Source organism: Pristis pectinata, chromosome 6 (genome assembly GCF_009764475.1).
Source record: "Pristis pectinata isolate sPriPec2 chromosome 6, sPriPec2.1.pri, whole genome shotgun sequence".
Taxonomy (NCBI): Eukaryota; Metazoa; Chordata; class Chondrichthyes; order Rhinopristiformes; family Pristidae; genus Pristis; species Pristis pectinata.
Window position 1 is genome coordinate 109368770 of NC_067410.1, and position 24217 is coordinate 109392986.

A 24217-nucleotide genomic window follows, 5' to 3' on the forward strand; every position below is an offset into this window, starting at 1 on the left:
TCCTGTTTTCGCTTCTGCAGTGGTCGTTGCAGACTCGTGTGTGAGCGGGAGGGCATGGTAAAGGCAGATTTGCCCTTGGAAATACTGAACGTTGACTCGGTCGATGTTAGATCCAACATCATTCAATAAAACGCAAAAAAAAAACAATCCTTCTATTTGCTATATTGATCTATTATTATTGGCGTGTTTTAATTTAAATACTTTTTTTGACCTACCATATGTTTCATTTGGCATTCAAACATGACATCGAAATCGGAGCAGATTGGATTTAAAAGTACACATATTGGATTTTGTTTAAACTTTGCTATTTACTGGTACCGTGCAGGACAGCGTGAAGCGGTTAATAAAAGGAATAGTTCAAGGTTTTTAAGGAAAACAGAAGAATTTGTTCTGACTCTATCGCGTTACATATCGGTAATACACCAATTCCAATTCCAATTCCAATTCGAATCTGTGGTTTATTTTCAGTTTTGATTTGATGGGATTCCGCCTGTTACAGACGATGATTTTTGCTATAGAGGAAATAAACAGGGACAAGAAACTCCTCCCGAACATCACACTGGGCTACAGGATTCACGATGACTGCAACTCCCCCAAGATTGCAACGAAAGTTGCTCTGGCTCTGGTGAATGGTCAGGAGGAAACGTTCGTGGATCAAGTATGTGACGGGTCTCTCAATATCACGGGGATCGTTGGTGCTGCTGGGTCCACAGTGTCCATCGCCGTTGCAAGAACAATCGGACCTTTTAATATACCACTGGTGAGATTTGGTAAAACTTGTTTTGGTTACTGTCCCGTAAGTGGAACCACGGTAGTGTAGCGGTTAGCGTAACGCTATTACAGTGCCGGCGACTCGGGTTCAATTCCGGCCACTGTCTGTAAGGAGTTTGTACGTTCTCCCCGTCTGCGTGGTTTTCCTCCGGGTGCTCCAGTTTCCACCCACATTCCAGAGACGTACGGGTTAAGAAGTTATGGGTATGCTGTGTTGGCGCCGAAAACGTGGCACACTTGCGGGCTGCCCCCAGAACACTCTAAGCAAAAGTTGCATTTCACTGTGTGTTTCGATGTGCATGTGACGAATAAAGAAATCTCATATCATCTCAAATGCTTAATGAACAGAACCTGCGTTTTAGCTTTATCACTGATACATAGTCGTGTTTCAACTTCATTGATTCTAATTGATTGACAATATTTTGAAATATCCCCGCACATTCACCTACATACCAACTGTCTGATTAAATGCAGGTCAGCTACTTTTCCACGTGTGTGTGTCTCAGCGACAAGAATGAATATCCAACTTTTCTTCGAACAATCCCTGGTGACGACCATCAGTCCAAGGCGTTGGTGCATCTCGTTCAGAAGTTTGGATGGTCTTGGATTGGAACCATTAACAGCAACGACGAGTATGGGAACTCGGGGATGAGAGCCTTTGTAGAAGCTGCAGAGAATTTCGGGCTTTGCATTGCCTTCTCGGAATCATTTCACAGAACGGATCCCGCAGAGAAGATCAGCAGGATTGTGCAAGTGATGAAAGCGGCGACCACAAAGGTCGTGGTGGCCTTTGCTGGACCTGGGGAAATGCGCATTTTATTTGAGGAGATTCTACGGCAAAACCTGAGCGGCGTACAATGGGTGGGCAGTGAGGCGTGGATTACAGGGGACATTGTTGGTGTAGACAGAGGCCAGCAATTCCTTCTCGGGGCAATCGGAACTGCGGTGCGTGCGGTGGAAGTTTCAGGGGTGCGGGATTTCCTTCTCAAAGTCCATCCTTCGACCTATCCCGATAATCCTTTAGTGAGGGAGTTCTGGGAAACCACCTTCAGGTGTACTCTAAGTTTAGAAAACGTGACGAACGAAATCGGTTCAGTTGCCCGGCTCCCGCAGTGTAGCGGAAATGAAAGTTTGCATCAAATCAACAACGCCTATACTGACCTGACCATGGACGGGAGTTCTTACGTTGTATATAAAGCAGTCTATGCTTTTGCTCATGCACTTCACGACATGTTTTCATGTGAAAGAAGCAAAGGGCCATTCCTGAACAACACATGCGCACATCTTTCTACCTTTCAACCGTGGCAGGTAGGGAATGGGCTCCATTCTACTTCATCCATTTTAAGGCGCCTTTCAATTCAGAAAGAAACATGTCAAGTCATGTTTCAAAATGTTTAAAGAGCAATAAAATTTTGAAGGGAAAATCATTTCTTATTTTTGGAACTTCAATTAAACCTGTTGTTCTTTTTATATAGCTACTCCATTACATGAAGTCAATTTACTTCACAACAAAAACTGGGGAGAAGGTTCATCTTGATGATAAAGGCAATCCAACAGCCGCGTATGACTTTGTAAACTGGCGAATGAATGCAAACGGCAGACTTGAAGTTAGGATAGTTGGATATTACAATGGTTCAGCATCTCCGGGTAAAGAACTTGTGCTGAACCCAACCCACATTGTCTGGAGCGGTGGTAAGCGTGAGGTATGGTTGTCAATTGATGCTGACAAATGTTGCTGCAGTTTTCGTTTATGGTCTAATCATAATTATCCATGCTATAATAGTAAGATAATGCAACGAATAGAACAAGAAAAATGTATTACTTGTTATAGTATTAAGCCTTCTTAGACAGGGGACTGGGCATGTACTTTCAACCAGGAAACAATGTTGATTATGTGGATTTGGGTCGGAGTGTCAACTTGATTTTACCTTGAGAAAATCTGAGGATGTTTCAATGGAGTTTTCCAACTGTTGAACACGTGGATGGCGAGGTGTTACTGCCGCGTGATCCTGTATCATTAGCTTTCTTCCACAAAGGTTGGAATAAATACAGCCCCACCTCCATCCACCACCTACCACCCGCATCACATCCATGAAATTTTATGTTCACACTTGGGGAAGTTTTACCATGGTTGAGGTTTGATAATAGTGTAATTGAGACCTCGTCTATTTACAAAAAAATCCAGCATTCATAGTTCATCACTAATTCTCCTCGAGCAGAATGGCTTGTCTCCCCATTTAATTCTCTCTGATGTTCTCACATGTAGCGCGTTCGAGCCAGTCATGCTGGATGAAAAAGGGAGATATTTGTGGATATTTCTCAAAACGGTGTTTATTTTATTACCTGAATTTAAATTTAATAGGTATTATGATGGGAGTTGATCATTTGGCTGGGTCACTGGATTCTATCCCGACAGTGTAAACGTTCCAGCACTACACTATACTGTATGACGTGGCATGTTAACGCTACAGGAAATAGAAGCGTTCAAGCAATATGCGATTTAAAGGCTGAAAAAAAACTGATTAACACTTTAGGTTCCAAGTATCCCGTATGTATCAAAGTAATAGGGTCACAGAGTAGTTCCGCACAGTTGGAGAGCATTTGGCCCCACGCAGAATGCCAATGATCAAACATTGCCTGTGTTTGTTCCTTACAGACTCCCCGTGCAGTCTGCTCTGAAAGCTGTCCCCCTGGAACAAGAAAAACGGCCAGGAAAGGACAGCCAATCTGTTGTTTTGACTGCACTGCCTGTGCGGATGGAGAAGTCAGTAACGCTACAGGTGAGCCGGAATATGTGTTGGGTTCTAGCAATTACCTGAGAGATTCTCAACACGTCTTCCTCAACCATAGCAATTTTGTCCTCAGACTCCACAGACTGCATCAAGTGTCCTCCCCTGTTCTGGTCCAATCACCGCAGAGATCAATGCACCCCGAAGAATATCGAGTATCTGGCTTTTACCGAAATCCTGGGCATTGTGTTGCTGGTTCTTGCTCTGGCTGGAGTGTGTTTGTCTGCACTTACAGCGGGTCTTTTCTTTAGACATCGAGAGACACCTCTGGTTAAAGCTAACAATTCCGAGCTGAGCTTCCTCCTTCTATTTGCATTAAGCTGCTGTTTCTTTTGCTCGGTCACATTCATTGGCAAACCTTCAGACTGGTCTTGTATGTTACGCCGCACAGCATTTGGTGTCTCGTTTGTCCTGTGTATGTCTTGTGTTCTGGTCAAAACCATTCTGGTGCTGACGGCATTTAAGGCAACGCATCCCAGCAATAACTGGATGAAATGGTTTGGTCAAAGACAGCAGAGGATCAGCGTTTTCCTCCTAGCATCCGTCCAGGGTTTAATATGTGTCCTTTGGCTGATCATTGCGCCGCCATTTCCCGTGATAAACACCAAATATTACCGGGAGATGATAATTTTAGAATGTGATACAGGATCTTCTGCAGCCTTTTACTCGGCATCGGGTTATATCGCCGTGTTATCGTGCGTTTGTTTTGTCTTGGCCTTTCTCGCACGGAAGCTGCCAGATAATTTTAACGAGGCAAAGTGTATAACTTTCAGTATGCTCATCTTTTGTGCGGTTTGGATCACTTTTATTCCGGCTTCCGTGAGCTCTCCTGGGAAGTACACTGTGGCGGTTGAAGCGTTTGCCATCCTGGCCTCGAGTTTTGGATTGCTGCTTTGCATTTTTGCACCCAAGTGTTATATTATGGTCATCACTCCAGAGAAAAACACAAAGAAGCACGTTATGGGTAAAGTGGGATGAGAAGAAACATCAAAAGCTAAGCATGAATATGTCCTGTCGCTTTACATTGTGTATTTATGATTCCCTGCAGCAACTTACTCAGAACATACACACCCATTCATATATCAGGCTGAAACGATTGAATGTGAATCTCCGGTTCTATTATTCAATGCCGGAAACAGTGATCTCATTCCATTGAAATAATGATTAGTGTGTAATCAATAAAAGGCTTAATATGCCAATGCTTTGATTTGTGTGTTTAGGTATTTCACTTGAAGGCATGAACATTAGTGGCTTACTACCGGTTACAACAATTCCTTGTATATTCCCCATTTTAAACCAGTGTCTCCACTTGAAGCATTTGCTAATGGGAGTACCCCCTCTCTACTTACCCGGTCTAAACCAGACATGAACTTATACACTATCAGATATTCCCTTGACTTTCTTGGTTCCACGGAATATTATTCCAGCTTCTCCGTTTTAACTCCGTCTCTGAAATCCCTCATCCCTGGAACCATTCCAACGAACACTGATAAAATTTTCATCAACACACAAAACGCTGGCGGAACTCAGTGGGTCATCAAGGAGCTATGGTGGTATATGGCGGTCAATGTTTCGGGTCAAGACCCTTCATCTGGACTGAAAGATATAGTGGAGGTGTCCAATATAAAGAGATGGAGGGAAGGGGTGGAGAAAGAGCTGGCAGGTGAGGATAGGAAGATGGAGTGAGGTGGGAGGTTGATTGGTGGTAGTGACAAAGGGCTGAAGATGATGCAATCTAACAGGAATGTAGAGAAAGGAATAAACGGAGGTAGGTTGGGTGGGCGGAGGGGAACAGTGGGGTATCGAAACCAGTGGGAGGAGTGTGTAGATGATGGGCAGATTGAGAGGGGCGAGGGAGGGAAATAGACATGGTGATGAGGGCCAGGCCAACCAGGAGGAGAGAGAAAGGGGGCAGAGGGAGCAGTTGGCGGAAGCTGGAGAACTCAATGTTAATGCCTCTGTGTTGTAGGCTGCCCAGCTGGAATATGAGGTTCGGTTCCTCCAGTTTGCGCTTAGCATCATCTTGGCAGTGGAGGAGGCCAAGGACAGACGTGTTGGTGTAAGAATAAGGAGGGGAATTAAAATGGCTGTCACCCGGGAGATCCAGATGGTCACGGCGGATGACTCAGTTTGTGTCTAGTCTCACTGATGTAGAGGAAGGCACAAACAGAGTACCGGATTCAACAAGTAATGTTGGGGTATAAGCATGTGAAAGACTGCCTCACCTGGAATAGCTGTTTCGGGCTCTGGGTTGTGATAAGAGAGGAAGCGTAGGGACAGTTGTTACATCTCTTGTGGTTACAGGGGAGTGTGCCTGAGGAGAGAGTTGGATCGGTGGGGAGGGATGAGTGGACCAGTGAGTCACGGATAGAGTGATCCCTGTGGAAAGTGGAGAGGAGAGGCGAGGGGAAGATATGGTTGATGGTTGGATCACGTTGCAGCTGGTGGAAGTTGCAAAGAATGCGTTGGATGTGTAGACTGGTGGAGGAAGGCGAGGAAAAGGGGAACACTATCCCTGTTCTGTCTGGGGAGGGGTGGAGAATGGGGTAAGGGCACTTATGAGGGAAATAGTGGAGATGCGGGTGAGGACTCCATCAATAGCAGGTGTGTGTGTGTGTGTTTTGGGGGGTTGGTGGTTGGGGGTCTGTTTACTGAAAAAGGACACCTCGGATGTCCTGGAGTGGCAGGCCTCATCTCAAGTGGCAGAGACAGAGGAACTGAGAAAAGGGATTGATGTCCTTTCAAGTGACAAAGTGGGAGGGGGTGTAGTCAAGGGAGCAGTGGGAGATAGTAGGGTCGTTGCAGATATCGGTAGATAATATATCTCCTGAGATGGTGACAGAAAGATCAAGAAAAGGGAGATGGGTGTTGGAGATGGACGAAGTGAATTTGAGGGCGGGGTGGAAGTTGGTAGCGAAGTTGATGAAATTGATGAGTTGCGCACGGGTGCACGAAGGCACCAATGCAGTCGTTAATGTAGTGGAGAAAGAGTTGGGAAGCAGTGCATGAGTAGGTTTGGAATATGGATTGCTCCATGTAGCCAACAAAAGGGCAGGCAATACTGGGACCCATGCAAGTGACCATGACGACATCTTTGGTTTTGAGAAAGTGGGCGGAGCCAAAAGTGAAGTTGTTAAGGGTCAGCACAAGTTCTGCCCTGCGGAGGAGGGTGTTGGCAAAGGGGAACTGGCTGGGTCTCTGTTCCAGAAGGAAACGGAGAGCCCTAAGGCCTTTCTGATGGGGGAGGCTGATGAAAACAAAAAGTAGCAGAGATAAACAATTTCGCCCCTCGCGTGCTCTATGTTAATAAGATCACAGCCAATATTTTGCCTCAGTGTTACTTTTCTGCAATATCTCCATATCCATTGATTCACTCAATATCCAAGAATCTATTGATCTCACGGTTTAAAAAAAAATGCGTCATCTTTCTATTTCTTTCACCGGTGTGGATGACCTCACATTTTTCCATCCGCCATTTCCTTAGGGAGACACAAGAGACTGCAGATGCTGGTACCTGGATAAAACATAGACTTCTGGAAGAACTCAGCGGGTCGAGCAGCATCCATGGAGGCAAACTGAGTGACACAAGAGAGACTACAGATGCTGGAAATCTGGAGTAACACCCACACAATGCTGGAGGAACTCAGCGGGTCAGGCAGCATCTGTGGAGGGAAATAAACAGTCGACATTTAGGGCCGAGACCCTTCATCAGGACTGGAGAGAAGCCAGAATAAAAGGGGTGGGGGTGGAGTAGCACGAGCTGGCGGGGATTAGGTGAGTCCAGCTGAGGAGGGGGGTGGAAGGTAGGTAGCTGGGGGAGGAGGTGAGTGGAAATAACGTGAGAAGCTGGGAGGGGATAGGTGTAAGAGGCAAAGGGCTGTCCAAGATGGAATCTGATGGGAGAGGAGAGTAGACTATGGAATAAAGGGAAGGAGGTGGGGGGACCAGAAGGAGGAAGGTGTAGGTGAGGGGCAGATCAGGAGGGCAGGGGAGGGGAAAGAAAATGGGTAAAGGGGCCAGAGGGATAAGGGAAATCTAAGGGAGGGTGGAGACGGACAGTGGTTACTGGAAGTTAGAGAATTCCATATTGATGCCGTCAGGTTGGAAATTACCAAAACGGATTATGAGGTGTCGTTCCTGTAATCTGCGTTTAGTCTCAATTTGGCAGAGGAGGCGGCCGTGGACAGACATATCAGTGTGGGAATGGGAAGTGGAATTAAAATAGCTGGCTACCGGGAAATCCTGGCTGTTCCGGCGGACGCAGCAGAAGTGCTTAACGAAGCGATCCCCCAGTCTGCGTCCGGTCTAACAGAGGTGGAGTAGGCCGCACCTGGAGCAATGTGACCCCGATGGATTCACATGTGAAGCGGTGCCTCACCTGGAAGGACTGTTTAGGACCCTAAATGGTGGTGAGGGAAGAGGTGTAGGGGCAGGTGTTTTGGATCGAAACCCCACATCAGTCCTGAAACAGAGTTTCCACCTGAAACATCACCAACCCTTTGCACCCAGAGATGCTGCTTCAGCCATTGAATCCTCCAAGCAGTTTATTTTTGTACTATTTACTTAACCTCTGTATATTCTCCTTGAGGCCTCTCTGAATCCTCATTACAACCCACGCTGTCCACACAATTTAGTATTTTGATACATGCTCCCCTTATCCACATCACTGTTATAGATTGTGAAGAGCAGGGACTTAGCACTGGTCTCTGTGGTACCCTCTCGTCACAGTCTCCCGTCCTGAAAATGATCCATTTATTTTTACCTGTGATTTCTGTCTACTAAGCAATCATCAGCCCATGCCAGTAGATCACCTCCCGTCTCATGGCCACTAATATTGTTTAATACCTTCCATGTAGCATATATATTTCATACATCCACGTTGAGTTTTTCCAGTCCTGTAAATTTCTAATCGTGCTGCTCACACCCCCTTAATAATAAATGCCAACATTTTCCACATTGTCAGGCTAACTGGTTTGTTGTTTCCCAAATCCCTCCTCCTCCTTTCTTCAGTCATGAGGTTACTTTTGCTACCTTTCAAAGTCTGGGAACCATTGCATTTTGGACGATTACAACCGGTGTATCCCCTGTCTCCAAAGCCACCTGTTTCAAAATCATGTCAAGGTGTATAGAAAATATAAATAGTGGGAATTGAAGGAGTAACCCTTGGGACCCCACAGTGTCTCTATACTGCCACCTCATTAATAAGCATTTCGTTTTAATATCAGTTTTCATTGTGAATGAATCTGCAATCCACGCTGTTTTGTGCTCCGCGCCACATGGGCCCTCATACTTTCTAACAACGACTGGTGTGGCACCTGGTCACATGACATCTGACAGGCTAAATATACTGAATCCATTGGTTTCCATGCACTTACACTCTGCACAAAATCACCCTGAAGGATTTAGCACAGACTTAGTTTCACTTTCATTCAGCTACATTGGCCTGGCATTATCAGGTGGTGATTGTCTATCTTTCTCACATTCACATTTTCAACAATAGATTCCGATGTAACTCTTTAGCTGTCATATTGACTTATCTACAGGTTTCCTGTCACATCTTTGATTAAACAACTGGGTTACCTGGCATACCTTTGAGTGCATCTGGAAATATCCCGGACTTGGAATTAGAGGCAGATCAAAACAAATAAAAATTTTCAGTGGAGATTCATATTAGGTTGCTGTTGGTAAACACTGTGTTTGTAATGCACTGTTGAAACTCAGACCAGAAAGGTGGAGAGTAAAAGTCACGTTCCTGACTTGAGCCTTGAATATAGTGGAAATATATTGAGATGTTAGTTTGTTGGCCCCTCACGACAAGATACGCTGCCTGTGTTTTTAGATGGCTTGTCCAGCTGAATTTCTGGTCAGTAGTGACTCCTAGGTTATTGACGGTGGAGGATTTGCTGATGATAATACTGCGGTTCGATTCTCTCTTCACTGAGATGAGCATTACTGGACATGAATATTAATGACCACTTATCAGCTCCTACCTAAATGTTGTGGTTCTCCTGCATGCAGGCATGGGCTGCTTCATTTGCTGAGGAATTTTAAGTAGAATTGAATATTGTGTAGTTGTCAGCAAACATCCCCAATTCTAATGTTAAGGTGGAAGGAAGGTTATTGATTAAGTAGCACCAGCTGATTGGGCCTAGGATATTGCTCCTGCAGTGATATCCTGAGACTGGGATGATACTTTTGTGTGAGGTATGACTCCTGCAAAGGGGATATTGATCATTTGATGCCATTCACTTCTGTGTTATCAGGGTTTCTTGTTGCCACGCTTGATCAAATTCTCCCTTGATATGAAGGGTAGTCAGCCTCATCTCACCTCTGGGAGTCAGCTTTTTGTCCTTCATTTAGACTAAGTCTGTGGTGAAATCGGGAGCTGAGTACTGCTGGTGAAACCCAAATTGAGAACTGCTGGGCGGGTTTCTGGAAAGGAATGCTGCTTGATAGCACCATTGAGGAAGTTTTTCATCAGGTTTCTGATCACTGAGAGTAGATTAGCTGGTAATTTCTCAGAATGTATTTTCCTGTTTTTTTTTGTCAAGAGTATATTCATAGGGAGTTTTCCACATTGTCGGTCACGTGCCAGTGGTGTAACTCAACTAGAGCAGCTCACTCTGAAATGTTGTCAAGATGAAAGCCAATCTCAATGATGAACTTTAAAGTCCTCGACCCAGATTCTGTACCCTCTCTATCTTCAGTACTTCTTTCAAGTGTTGCTGAACTTGAAAAAACCCTCATGCATCTGCTGAAGGAAATTTTTAGCAGTCAGTCAGGAGGATTCCTTGCCCATGTTTGACCTAATTCCACGAGATGTCCTGGTGAGCAGAGACAAGGGCACACATTGTGTACACATACAATAGGAATGGAGAATTTAAGCTTTGAGGAAAAATTAAAAGAATGCGCTGCAGATCCTTAAAAAGTGGAAATGAACTAGAAATGCAGAAAAGTGCAGTAACAGCAGCGAGGTATAAATATTGACTTCGATTGTCATGGTGTCAAGGGAAAAGGATGGATTGAGGAGATCTGTAAATGCATAATAGACATCCTATTAAAGAAGCAGTAATGTACCAATCTTTGGGAAGCAAAATGAGGTAATTGAAGCATTTTTTTTGATGGGCATCGCGGCTTTGGACAAAATGATCATAATGGTATGCTGATTATCATAACTATAGAAAACAGTTATGGAATATTCAGTCGTAAAGATATTAACTTGTCTGAGGATAGTGATGATTAAACAGGGATTTGGGCAAAGTGGAATCTTCACAATTAACAGTAGGCAAACAGTACTTGAGCAAAGGGTTAGTTGCCAAGAGGACAACGTTTTTCTACTGAACTGATAGATCCGTTTCAAGAAGGGAAATGGATTGAAAAGACGAAGATAAACAAGGAAAATGGGAGTTCGGGCAAGTGTGAGATGCAGTGGCAATAAAGAACCAAAGTAAACATCGAAAACAAGAAAAAAGGGATCTGAGAATTGGTTGGTGCTGTAAAAGGAAGTTCTTTATAATGTACTGGTGAAAGAGGTAGACAGTTTTAAGAAAAATAATATTTTGTTCCTAATTTTTTATTTGGCTGCTGCTTGTTCAGCACCTGTATATTTTCCATATTGTTTTTTATTATTCTGTGTTCCTGCGGTTGCCTTCCAGCTTAATTGAAAAATAAATCATTGACTGATCACTTGGTATTTGGCACAAGGGATATATCTCAGTGTCACAAAATAATTGCATTCACTTGGGAGGTTGATTAATTTCTACAGGGCACGGTTTCCTATTGAGGGTATCATCTTCGGTATTTAAACTCAAATTCGTTTTTAGACACCTAAATACGCAGAAGTCTTCAGTCAGTAGACGCCACCTTCATTATTGCAATGTTCCAGCTTGTGTTCGAAGTCCTAGTAGGGGCGTCTTTTGTACTGGGTTCAGATGCACTGAACTGCAGGCTTCGGGAAAGAATCCAGCTCCCCAACATATCCAAGGATGGGGACATTGTACTAGGGGGGATATTCCCTGTGCACTTAAGTAGTTTTCAGCCGACAAATTTATTCACCAGACGAATAGAAGAAACCAGATGTAAAAGGTTAGTTCATTTCTGCTACTACCTTTTGTGCTTTTGATCAATGGCTCAATGTATTTTATCGAGGACAAAACTGCGATGACATTTGCTAAGTGCGTTCCTTTTATGTTGTTTTCCGGATGGCGGTAAACCTGAAAATTATTTAAGCTTAAATGCACGTGGGTGGGTCTCTATCAAGCTTTTTTTTTCTCTGTGGGAAATCGGTGGGGATAGGAAGTGTGTGACCATTATCCTGAACGAGTCACCAATAGATTTAGATGGTTTGGTGCCTGTGTTATTGGACTCGTCGTCCGGAACTCTCGTCTAATTATCCCAAGTTCCTATCATACAACAACACGTAGAAATTGTGAATTACATTAATTAAAGCATGAAAGGCTACCATCATCTGCAGTTTTAACTGTGAAACGACGACATGTTTAGAAAAACAAGACATCCGGTTCACCAGCTTTGTCAAGGGAAGGAAGTTTGCCTTTCTTACTGACCTGAACCATATCTGACCCCAGACCAACAGCGACATGGTTCACTGTCAATGTGCTACCTGCCATTGTACCAAACGTATGAGACTCAGACACTAACATCGCGCTGTGTCAGATTCAGGAAAAGTAAGGGATGAGTTTAAAAAGTCCCACACTGGAGATTTTATCCTAAGATCTGATGCCGTGACGTAAGTGGGAGAGCTCTTGTTTTCGCCTCTCCAGTGGTGGCAGCAGAGTCGTGTGTGAGCGGGAGGGCAAGTTAAAGGGAGATCCAGGGTCATGGAATTGTGCAGTATAGAAAAAGGCCCATCGGCCCACCGCGTCTATATCGACCATCAGGCCGTCTATACTATTTGCACTTACCTGCATTATTTCCACATATCTCTAAACCTTGTTCATTCGTCTTAAATGTTGTTACTGTTCCTGTCCTCAGCACCTCTCCGGGGGCTCATTCCAGATACCAACTCCTCTGTGTGAAAGAGTTACTCCTCTGATTCCCTTTAAACCTCTTTCCTGTCACCTCTAGTTGCGGAAACCACGACCATGGGAAACACTGGAGTCTTCCCTACTTTTACCTCTCATAATTTGACATTTCTCTATCATGTCATCTCTCCGCTTTCTCGCTGCTGTGAAAACAACCTATCCAATCTATCCTTCTAACTCAAACCCTGCAGTCCAGGCAACATCGTCATGGATCTAGTCTTGCAAATATTGGACGTTGACTTCAGGACATGTTAGTTCTAACATCACTCAATCAAAGACGAGTAAAGAAACCTCTACCAATATCCCTCGTGTGTTTTGACCAAGAGACCAATGCTTAATTTGGCATTAAAATGTGACATCGAAGTCGTAGCACATAGGATCAAACCTGCAAATACTGAACTTTGATTAATATTTCCTATTTTCTGGTATGGCGTTGGAGAGTTTGAAGCCGTTTTAAATGTAACTGTGGATTTAGATCAACCAATATTTCACCAACCTTGCTTCGGTGGTTAAATTGTAGATTAATCTCAAAGTCTATTAACAACCTAATATTTCTCGTGGGCCAGTTCGACGTCCCGCACTAAATAATTGATCTTAAATGGGCATTGCTCGCTTTAGCGTAGAACAAGGGACAGTACAGCACAGGAACAGGCACTATGGCCCACTATGTCTCTGCCGACCATGTTTCCAAGTGAAAGTAAACCTATCTCCCTGCCCATCATCTATTCCCTGCCATTCAGTGCATAATCCTCTGTCTGTCTAAGTGCCTCTGAAATGCAACTGTCGTATCTGCTTCGACCACCACCCCTGGCAGTGCATTCCAGGCAATGACCACACTTCGTGTAAAAAAAAACTTACCTGCACATCTCCTATAAACTTTCTTTCTCTCACCTCAAAGCAATGTCATCTGGTATTTGACATTTCTACACTTGAAAAAAACTCTGATTACTTACCCTATTTATGCCTCTCATAATTTTATGAAACTATATCAGGTCTCCACTCAGCCTCCGATGCCCCTTATAGTTAATCCTCTCTTATCCAGACAGCATTCTGATGAACCTCTTCTGCACCCTCTCCAAAGTCTTCACATCCTTCCATTATTGGGGCAACCAGAACTGCACACAATACTCCAAATGCAATATCACCAAATGTTCGTACAACTGCTACATGACCTCCTGACTCTTACAATGAATCTCCCAACTGATGAAGGTAAACATGCGTGCTTTACCAGCCCATTTATTTTTGTTGAGAGCTATGGTCTTGGTTGCCCAGATCCCTATGTACATCAATGCTCGAAAGGATTCTGCCATTTACTGCAAACTTTCCTCTGGCACTTAACTGCCCAAAGTGCAACGACTCACATTTGCCCAGATTAAACTCCATCTGCCATTTCTACGCCCATATCTTCAATTTATCAATATCCTGCTGTATCCTTTGACAACCTCCTTCACTTCCCCAACTCCACCAACTCTTGTGTATTCCGCAAACTTACTCGATAGCTCACCTGCATTTTCGTCAGGTCCCAGCTCTGATTCATGTGGTATACCACTGGTCACAGGCATTCATTCAGAATAACACCGTGCATCAGGACCGTCTGACTTTTACGACCAAGCAGATTTTAAATCCAATCTACGAAGTTACCATGGCTACCATGTATTTCAGTCTTCTGGATCAGCCTACTACGAGGGACGTCGAGTGCCTTACGATGGTCCATGTGCACAACATCAACTGCCCTAGCTTCATCAATCATCTTTGTCATCTACTCAAAAAAGCTCCATCAAGTTTGTAAGGCATAACATGCCCCACACAAGGCTATGCTGACTATCCCGAATAAGGCCATTCTTTTCCAAATGGGAGCAAATTTTATCCCTAAGAATACTTTCCAATATCTCTGACACCGATGTGACGGATACTGGTCTCTAATGTCCAGGATATTGTCCTCTTAAGGGAAGGAACGCCATTGGCTACTCTCCAGTCCTCTGGGACTTCGCCTTTGCCTGGAGAGATAAAAAAAAATCTTTGTCAAGGCCCCAGAAATCTCCTCTCTTTACTGTCTCAATAACCTGGGATCGGTCCCATCAGGCTCTGAGGAATTATCTATCTTAATGTCCTTCTTTAGACCCAACGCCACCTCGTTCTTGATCTCAACATGCCCTAGATTATTAGCATATCCCACACTTATCTCACTCTCCCTCATGCACTTCTTTGGTGAATACAGATGTGAAGTATGGGTTTAAGTCCCCCAACTCAACAAATATTTAAAGGGTTTAAGGAAAACAGAAGGATCTTCTCTGACCTTTATCTGTGATTTATTTTCAGTTTTGATTTAAGACAGTTCCGCCTGTTACAGACCATGATTTTTGCAATTGAGGAAATAAACAGGGATGAGAAACTCCTCCCGAATATCACACTGGGCTACAGGATTCACGACGACTGCGACTCCCCCAAGATTGCAACAAAAATTGCTCTGGCTCTGGCGAATGGTCAGGAGGAAACGTACGTGGATCAAGTGTGTGACGGGTCTCTCAATATCACGGGGATCGTTGGTGGCGCTGGGTCCTCGGTGTCCATCGCCGTTGCAAGAACAATCGGACCTTTCAAAATACCACTGGTGAGATTTGGTTAAAATTACTGTGGTCAGCCGCATGTAAGCGGAAACAAATACTCAATCAAAGGGATCCATGGGTTAGTTTTGTCACTGATACCTAGTCTTGTTTACACTTACATGATTCCAATTGATTGACAATATTGTCATCCCTGCAAATTCACCTACATACCAACTGTCTGATTAAATGCAGGTCAGCTACTTTTCCACGTGTGTGTGTCTCAGCGATAAGAACGAATATCCAACTTTTCATCGAACAATCCCAAGTGACGAACATCAATCCAAGGCGTTGGTGCATCTCGTTCAGAAGTTTGGGTGGTCTTGGATTGGAACCATTAACAGCAACGACGAGTATGGGAACTCGGGGATGAGAGCCTTTGTAGAAGCTGCAGAGAATTTCGGGCTTTGCATTGCCTTCTCGGAATCATTTCACAGAACGGATCCCGCAGAGAAGATCAGCAGGATTGTGCAAGTGATGAAAGCGGCGACCACAAAGGTCGTGGTGGCCTTTGCTGGACCTGGGGAAATGCGCATTTTATTTGAGGAGATTCTGCGGCAAAACCTCAGCGGCGTTCAGTGGGTGGGCAGTGAAGCGTGGATTACAGCGGACATTGTTGGTGTAGACAGAGGCCAGCAATTCCTTCTCGGGGCAATCGGAACTGCGGTGCGTGCGGTAGAAGTTCCTGGGGTGCGGAATTTCCTTCTCACAGTCCATCCTTCGACCTATCCTGATAATCCTTTAGTGAGGGAGTTCTGGGAAACCACCTTCAGGTGTACTCTAAGTTTAGAAAACGTGACAAACGAAATCGGTTCAGTTGCCCGGCTCCCGCAGTGTAGCGGAAATGAAAGTTTGCATCAAATCAACAACGTCTATACCGACCTGACTATGGACGGCAGTTCTTACATTGTATATAAAGCAGTCTATGCTTTTGCTCATGCACTTCACGACATGTTTTCATGTGAAAGAGGCAACGGGCCATTCCTGAATAACACATGTGCACATCTTTCTACCTTTCAACCGTGGCAGGTACGGAATGGGCTCCATTCTACTTCATCCATTTTAAGGAGACTTTCCATGTAGAAACAAACATGTGGACAAAAATGTTTACTTAGTGATAAAATCTTGAAGGGAAAATATTTATTTGTGTTCAGAACTTTAATGAAATCTGTTCGATTATTTTTTAGCTACTCCATTACATGAAGTCACTTTACTTCACAACAAAAGCCGGGGAGAAGGTGCATCTTGATGAGAAAGGCAATCCAACAGCCGCGTATGACTTTGTCAACTGGCAAATGAATGCAAACGGCAGCCTTGAAGTTAGGATAGTTGGATATTATAATGGATCAGCATCTCCGGGTAAAGAACTTGTGTTGAACCCAACCCACATTGTCTGGAGCGGTGTTAAACGAGAGGTATCATTGCAAATTTATTCTGGCAAATTATGCCGCAGGTTTTGCTTATGGTCTAATCATAATTATCCATATTAGAACAGTGACTTATTTCAACGAATAGAACAAGAAAAACATGTTACTCGTTATAGTAGTAAGCTTACTTAGACTTGGGACTGGTAACCCATTTTAAACCCAGTGACCATGTTGATTATGTGGATTAAGTTCGCAGAATCAAATTGATTTAACCTGAAGAAAAGTTGGGAATGTTTCCATGGAGTTTTTCATCTGATGAAGAAGACGGAAGGCGAGTTGTGACTGTCGTGTGACCTAATAGCATCCGCTTTCCTCCACAAAGGTCGGAATAAAAGCAGACCCACCTTCATCCACCACCCACATCACCTCCATGAAAGTTTATGTTTACATATCGAAGAGTTTTACCATGGTTGCGATTTGATAATGGGGAAATCGAAACTCGTCTATTTATAAAAAAGACCAACACTTATATCCCTATTTACCCGAGAACGGAATGGCTGGTTTAGCCATTTCGTTCTCTGCTATGTTGGTAGCGTTGGAGCCACATAGGATGAGAAAGGGAGAATTCTCTGAAGTCATTTCTCAATACAGTGTTTTATTTTATTACCATATTAAAATTCATTATGTATTACGATGGGATTTGATCGGTTGCCCAGATCACTGGATTGCTATCCCGACAATGTAATGGCTTCAGCACTGCTCCACACTGTATGACATAGGATTTGTTGCAGCTGTATAGAATCAGGAAGTGTGTAAGCAGTGGGAAGACCAACCAATGTTTCCAGTGGCTGAAGGTTGAACAACAATACAGCACAGATAATGTGATTTAGAATTGATTCAGTAATGACCAGAGGAAGAACGTCTGAGCTATCAGTTGATAGCATTTGGAACGATTTGCCTGATGGTGACCACGATCCCCTTCCCATAGCAACTCTCAAAGTTAGAAAAAACAGAAAAATGAAAATGTTCGAGGAAGAAATGATTTAATGGTTGGAGACACTGATGCCAAGTACTGGAATCTGCTCCCCACGGTAGAAATGTCAAACACCAGAGGACATGCATTTAAGGTTAGAGAAGGGAAGTTTAAAAGCGACGTGAGGGGCAAGTTATTTTACACAGAGAGCGGTATGTGTCTAGAGTGCGTTACCAGGGGGTCGTAGTGGAAGCAGTCAGTTTGATAGAGTTTCAGAGGCTTTTAGGTAGCGACATGAATATGAAGGGAATGGAGGGATATGGATGATACACAGGAGGAGGACATTTAGCATAAATCGGCGTCAAGATCGGCACAACATCGTGGGCCAAATGGCCTGCCCAGTGATGCTTTGTTATTTGTGCTATGTAACCTGTATCTAACAAAGTAATAGGGTCACGGAATAGTACGGCACAGTTGCAGGGCAGTCGGCCCCATACGAGATGTAAATGATCCAACATTGCCTGTGTTTGTTCCATACAGACTCCCCGTGCAGTCTGCTCTGAAAGCTGTCCCCCTGGAACAAGAAAAACGGCCAGGAAAGGACAGCCAATCTGTTGTTTTGACTGCACTGCCTGTGCGGATGGAGAAGTCAGTAACACTACAGGTGAGCTGTAATATGTGTTGGGTTCTAGCAATTACCTTACAGATTCTTAACACGTCTTCCCCAACCATGTAATGACCGAATTTTGTCCACAGATTCCACAGACTGCATCAAGTGTCCTCCCCTGTTCTGGTCCAATCACCGCAGAGATCAATGCATCCCGAAGAATATCGAGTATCTGGCTTTTACCGAAATCCTGGGCATTGTGTTGCTGGTTCTTGCTCTGGTTGGAGTGTGTTTGTCTGCACTTACAGCGGGTCTTTTCTTTAGACATCGAGAGACACCTCTGGTTAAAGCTAACAATTCCGAGCTGAGCTTCCTCCTTCTATTTGCATTAAGCTGCTGTTTCTTGTGCTCGGTCACATTCATTGGGGCACCTTCAGACTGGTCTTGTATGTTACGCCGCACAGCATTTGGTGTCTCGTTTGTCCTGTGTATGTCTTGTGTTCTGGTCAAAACCATTCTGGTGCTGACGGCATTTAAGGCAACGCATCCCAGCAATAACTGGATGAAATGGTTTGGTCAAAGACAGCAGAGGATCAGTGTTTTCCTCCTAGCATCTGTTCAGGGTTTAATATGTGTCCTTTGGCTGATCGCTGCGCCGCCACTTCCCGTGATAAACACCAAATATTACCGGGAGATGATAATTTTAGAATGTGATACAGGATCTTCTGCAGCCTTCTACTCGGCATCGGGTTATATCGCCGTGTTATCGTGCATTTGTTTTGTCTTGGCCTTTCTCGCACGGAAGCTGCCAAATAATTTTAACGAGGCAAAGTGTATAACTTTCAGTATGCTCATCTTTTGTGCGGTTTGGATCACTTTTATTCCGGCTTCCGTGAGCTCTCCTGGGAAATACACTGTGGCGGTTGAAGTGTTTGCCATCCTGGCCTCTAGTTTTGGATTGCTGCTTTGCATTTTTGCACCCAAGTGTTATATTATGGTCATCACTCCAGAGAAAAACACAAAGAAGCACGTTATGGGTAAAGTGGGATGAGAAGTAACTTTAAAGATGACTATGTCCTGGCGCTTTACATCTTACGTTTATGGTTCTCTGCAGCAACTCACTCAGAACATCAAAAGTCATTCAAAAATCAGGTTGAATTGAATGGGTTCAATATGAATCTTTTACTCTATGACTTAGTGAATGAAACATTGACTTTATTCCATGGAGTTAATAATCCGTATGTCATCGATGAACTTGTTGGGTTCAGACTTAATATGTCAATGTATTGATTTATGCATTCATGTATTTCACGTGAAAACAGTAACATCAGTGGCTGAGTATTGGCTGCACCTGGTATAGTCAGAATCATAGAGTCATGGGGTTGTACTGCACAGAAGCAGGCCCTTCATAACTCCGCGTCATTCCAACATTTTTCCCATCCACACCAGTCCCATTTGCCTACATCAGTTCTGTGTCCTTCTTCGCCTTGCCCGTCTAAGTGTCTGTCTCAATGTCACTTGAATTAAGTGGTTGTGTCAGGAGAGTCCTGTCAGTGCGTTCCCGATATCAACCACCCTCTGTATCATGGAAAAAAGTGGTGATAAAAGACTATTACTTGTTACCCTCTATATTTTCGAGCTCATAGATTGAAGTTTATTGTCTGTAGCAATTAACTCTCATCACCTCATCAAATAGTTTCTGAAGCTCCGGAATATATGTGCAGTGACCCGGAGATGTTGACACTAAAGCGTGATAATAAAGTTCAATATTGAAAAAACAACTTATTGTGGTTGGACTAAAAATGGAAATTATGAGTTCATTTGTACGTCTGCACTTCACATGGAGGCATTTAATATTGCTATCACATTCAACGAGAACTTAACTATGACTCTAAACAGAAAGGCAATCAAATCGCAGACTTGCCAGGTCTGATCTTCTGTAGTTATTGCTGGCAAGCATTAAAACTTTCCAGGATATATTCATGGTAAATAATTTGTGGCTGAAGTGATGGCAATTACTTGCTTCATTGCGTTTACTCTGTTATCGATTACAGAGGGGGACCGTTTCCTTTATTTACATATTGTGCTATAGCACAGGAATCGGCCCTACTCCCTCTCATGTCCACGCCTATATTTTGCTTCATATATTCTCTCTATTGCTACTGCTCCCTTCTCTCTCATCACCTGTCCTCACATTTCCAATAACTTCGGCACAACCAACCTATACCATTCTCCTCTATGCTTTTATCGAGGTTCTCCGTTGTCATATTGCGACCACTTGTCCACGGACGATTCCCGCCTATCAGGATATTCTTTGTTTCTTTAGTTTTGTTCCTACTTTTTTCAGCAGAACCTGAATACAGTTCTAACTTCGCATTTGTTTCCTATGTCGACCGCAATAACCGCCTCCTATCCATAATATTCCGGTCGCTCCATTTGCGAGAAGATGTTCTCGACCCTGGCGTCAGGCAAGGCAATTCAGTTTCAATGACTTTTGGTCAGGAGTACGGAGAAGTATCTACCTACTGACTTTTCAGCTCCCGACTAGTGCTCCATCACTTACCACTGCCTCTCCCTACCCATTGAATGGTTTCACCTGCAGGAAGCATCCTATCCGGATGCATCCCGGCTTGGTATGGCAGCTGTTTGCTCGGGACCGCAAGGAACTAGAGAGAGTTGTGGACACAGCTCAGCACAACACGGAAACCAGCCTCCCCTCCATGGACTCTGTCTACATTTCTGGCTGCCTCGGTAAAGCAGCCAACATAATCAAAGACCCCACTCACACCAGACATTCTCTTTTCTCCCCTCTCCCATCGGGCAGTAGATAGAAAAGCCTAAAGGCACGTACGACCAAGCCTAAGGACAGCTTCTATCCCGCTGTTATAAGACTACTGAACAGTTCCCTAGTATGATAAGATGGACTCCTGACCTCACAATCAACCTCGTCATGACCTTGCCCTATTGTCTACCTGCACTGCACTTTCGCTGTTACTCTAACACTTTATTCTGAAATCTGTATTGTTTTATGTTGCTCAACGTCAATGTACTGTGTAATGATTGATCTGTATGAACGGTGTGCAAGGCATGTTTTTCACTTCCAATTCCAATTCCAATTCCAATTCCAATTCCAATTCCAATTCCTACGCCAGGCTGTTGTGGTCAGATTCCCATCCTCCTACAGTCTTTATTCACATGTTTCCTCGCAGCGGGAACCCTGTACCTGTTGCACAAGGGCAAAGGCTATGGTTTCCACATCATTGCATCCTAAATTCCCATAACTGCTCAATGTAATTTGCAATCTTCTGTCCCCAAACACTGCCCAAATCCAGGGCACTATCTACCGAAGCCTTTGACTCCTTCCAAGATCAATATGTTAAATAACTCCCCAAATCCCAAATGTTACATAATATATGCAGCAGTGACTGTCGCTGTGAATCAGTTCCTCTGGACACTGTGGGTTGGAGTTTTGGGCATCACAGCGGTTATTGCAAACTTCCAAATGTGATTACTCTTAATCAGTAGAAACATGATTGAATGCATAGAGCACAGAACATAGAACAGTACAGCACAGGAACAGGCCTTTGACCCACGATGTCTGCGCTGAACGCCATGCCAAATTAAACTAAATCCTTCTGCTTGTACGGGATCCACATCCCTTCATTCCCTGCATGTCCATGTGCCTATTTAAACGCATCTATCGCATGTGCTTCCATCACTACCCTGGCAGCCCGTTTCAAGTAGCCATCACTCTCTGTGTAAAGGGCTTGCCCCGCACATCTCCTTTAAACTGTCCCCTTCACTTTAAATGCATGACCTCTTGTATTTGATATTTCTACCCTAGACAAAATATTCAGACGGTCTACCCTGTCTGTGCGTCTCATAATTTCGTAAACTTCTGTGAGGTCTTTCCCCTTGTTGACAGTACTCCCTAGAGGTACTTACTCTCCAATAAACTGCTCACAAGCATGTGTCACGAACCAGCAACAAAAGAAACACACTGAGCATGATTCAGTGTTAAAAACTATTTTATTAATCACTACTTATGATAATACGTAAAATAAAAGTAAAAATGTTAGTATGTTAGAATTCAAAAATGTTAAACCTCGAACGTTAACCCCAAAACTAAACTCTTCGTGTGTGTGTGTGTGACAAAGTCCAAAACTCCCAGTTCCGGAATGGTTCTTAAAGTTCAGTTCCGCAAGCCATAAGGTGAAACATGAGCAAGAGCTTCTTCAACAACCACCGTTGTCTGAAGATAAGAAGTAGACGTAGAAAAACATAGAGAGAGTACATACGAAATCCAAATGTTCCACGATGGAACCCAATCGACACTTCAGTGTTTACTCGGTAGTGACTTCCTCACCCCGAAAAGCATCCGAACCGTGGTCGTCCACACACAAATACCTGTTTCCTTCTACAGGTCAGCAACAAAGTGAACTCCACCGGATTACTTCCAACTTCCATACATGGATTTCAGTGGCAAACACAGTTATTGTTTCTCATCCATCGATAGAGAAAACAAGCAGGCTGGTGTCTCTCTCCCTTCTCTCTCTCTCTCCTTCTTCTTCTGACTTCTTCAACAACGTCATTACGTCCTTTATCTTCTATTGACGTAAGCACGCCCCACACACACATACACACACACTCTCTATCTTAAAGGGACTTTCACTGAGTCCATAACACCTCCCACCTAAAAAAAAAATTTTCCCAAGAAAATTTTAACCGCGCATACAGTTAGTAATGTTAATAATTATCATTCTACACAACTACAGACTATCAGATTAGTACAGATACATGTTTCCCATTTAACATCGGGAAAGACAATCAGCAATCACATTATCTTTGCCTTTAATGTGAGTTATCATGAGATCAAACTCTTGCAAAATTAAACTCCAGTTTAACAGCCTTCTGTTCTTGTTTTTGACTCGGCTCAGAAACACCAATGGGTTATGATCTGTATACACAGTCAATGGTTTCTGAGCGGTGCAAACATATACATTGAAATGTTGCAAGGCTAAAACAAGCGACAGTAATTCTTTCTCTATGGTGGAATAGTTCTTTTGATGCTCATTAAATTTCTTTGAAAAGTAAGCTACAGGATGGTCAATATCATCAAGGTCACCCTTCTGCAACAACACAGCTCCTGCAGCTTCATCACTGGCATCTACTGCTAATGAAAATGGCTTTTCAAAGTCAGGTGTTCTGAGCACAGGATGGTAGCATAAAATGTCTTTCAGCTTCTCAAATGCTTCTTGACAAGAATCTGTCCAAACAAACTTTACTCCCTTCTTCTGAAGATTAGTTAGGGGAAGAGCAATATCAGCAAAATTTTTACAAAATTTTCGATAATATCCAACCATTCCCAAAAATCTTCTAACAGTCCTCGTACCTGTGGGAATAGGGAACTCAGATATTGCTTGAACTTTTGCCTGAACAGGAGCTTGCTTGCCTTGACCTACAACATAACCAAGATACGTCTTTTAGCCAAGTTCACTTTTAGCCAAGTTAACTGTAAGGTTAGCCTTGGAAAGTCTTTCAAACAACCTTTCTAACGCAGAGATGTGATCTTCCCAAGTATCATTCCCAGTCACTAAGTCGTCAATGTAGGCATCTGTATGTTTTAACCCATGAATCACTGAATTAATCATTCTTTGAAATGTTGCTGGAGCATTTTTCATTCCAAATGGCAAAACATTGTACTCATACAATCCAGAAGGGGTTACAAAGGCTGAAATCTCCCTTCCTCTATCTGTTAATGGAACACACCAGTACCCTTTTAATAGGTCAATCTTTGTAAGAAATTTTGCCTTTCCCACTCTGTCTATGCAATCATCCACCCTAGGAATAGGGTAAGCATCTGACTTTGTTACAGCATTCACTTTCCTGTAATCTGTGCAAAATCTAACAGTTCCATCAGGTTTAGGTACAATAACACAGGGCGAACTCCAATTTGAAGTTGAATGTCTAATAATATCATTTTCCAACATGTATTTTATTTCCTGATCAAAATCTGGGAACAGATTTTTAAATTTTAAAATTAATTCTCTCATCTGTTGTTTTTGT

The 24217-nt window shown here is 43.5% G+C and overlaps 2 protein-coding genes across 2 annotated transcripts; both read left to right on the forward strand.

Moving 5' to 3' along the window:
- The first annotated feature begins 475 nt into the window (after positions 1 to 475).
- LOC127571907 (extracellular calcium-sensing receptor-like) lies at positions 476 to 4538 on the forward strand. Its single transcript, XM_052018655.1, has 5 exons — positions 476 to 760; positions 1246 to 2079; positions 2247 to 2474; positions 3428 to 3551; positions 3637 to 4538. The coding sequence occupies exons 1-5, from the start codon at positions 479 to 481 to the stop codon at positions 4536 to 4538; spliced, it is 2370 nt and encodes a 789-aa protein (XP_051874615.1). The 5' UTR covers positions 476 to 478.
- Positions 4539 to 14927: 10389 nt separating this feature from the next.
- LOC127571908 (extracellular calcium-sensing receptor-like) lies at positions 14928 to 19202 on the forward strand. Its single transcript, XM_052018656.1, has 5 exons — positions 14928 to 15212; positions 15400 to 16233; positions 16392 to 16619; positions 18085 to 18208; positions 18301 to 19202. Exons 1-5 carry the CDS (start codon positions 14955 to 14957, stop codon positions 19200 to 19202), a joined length of 2346 nt encoding a protein of 781 aa, XP_051874616.1. The 5' UTR covers positions 14928 to 14954.
- The last annotated feature ends 5015 nt before the right edge of the window (positions 19203 to 24217 follow it).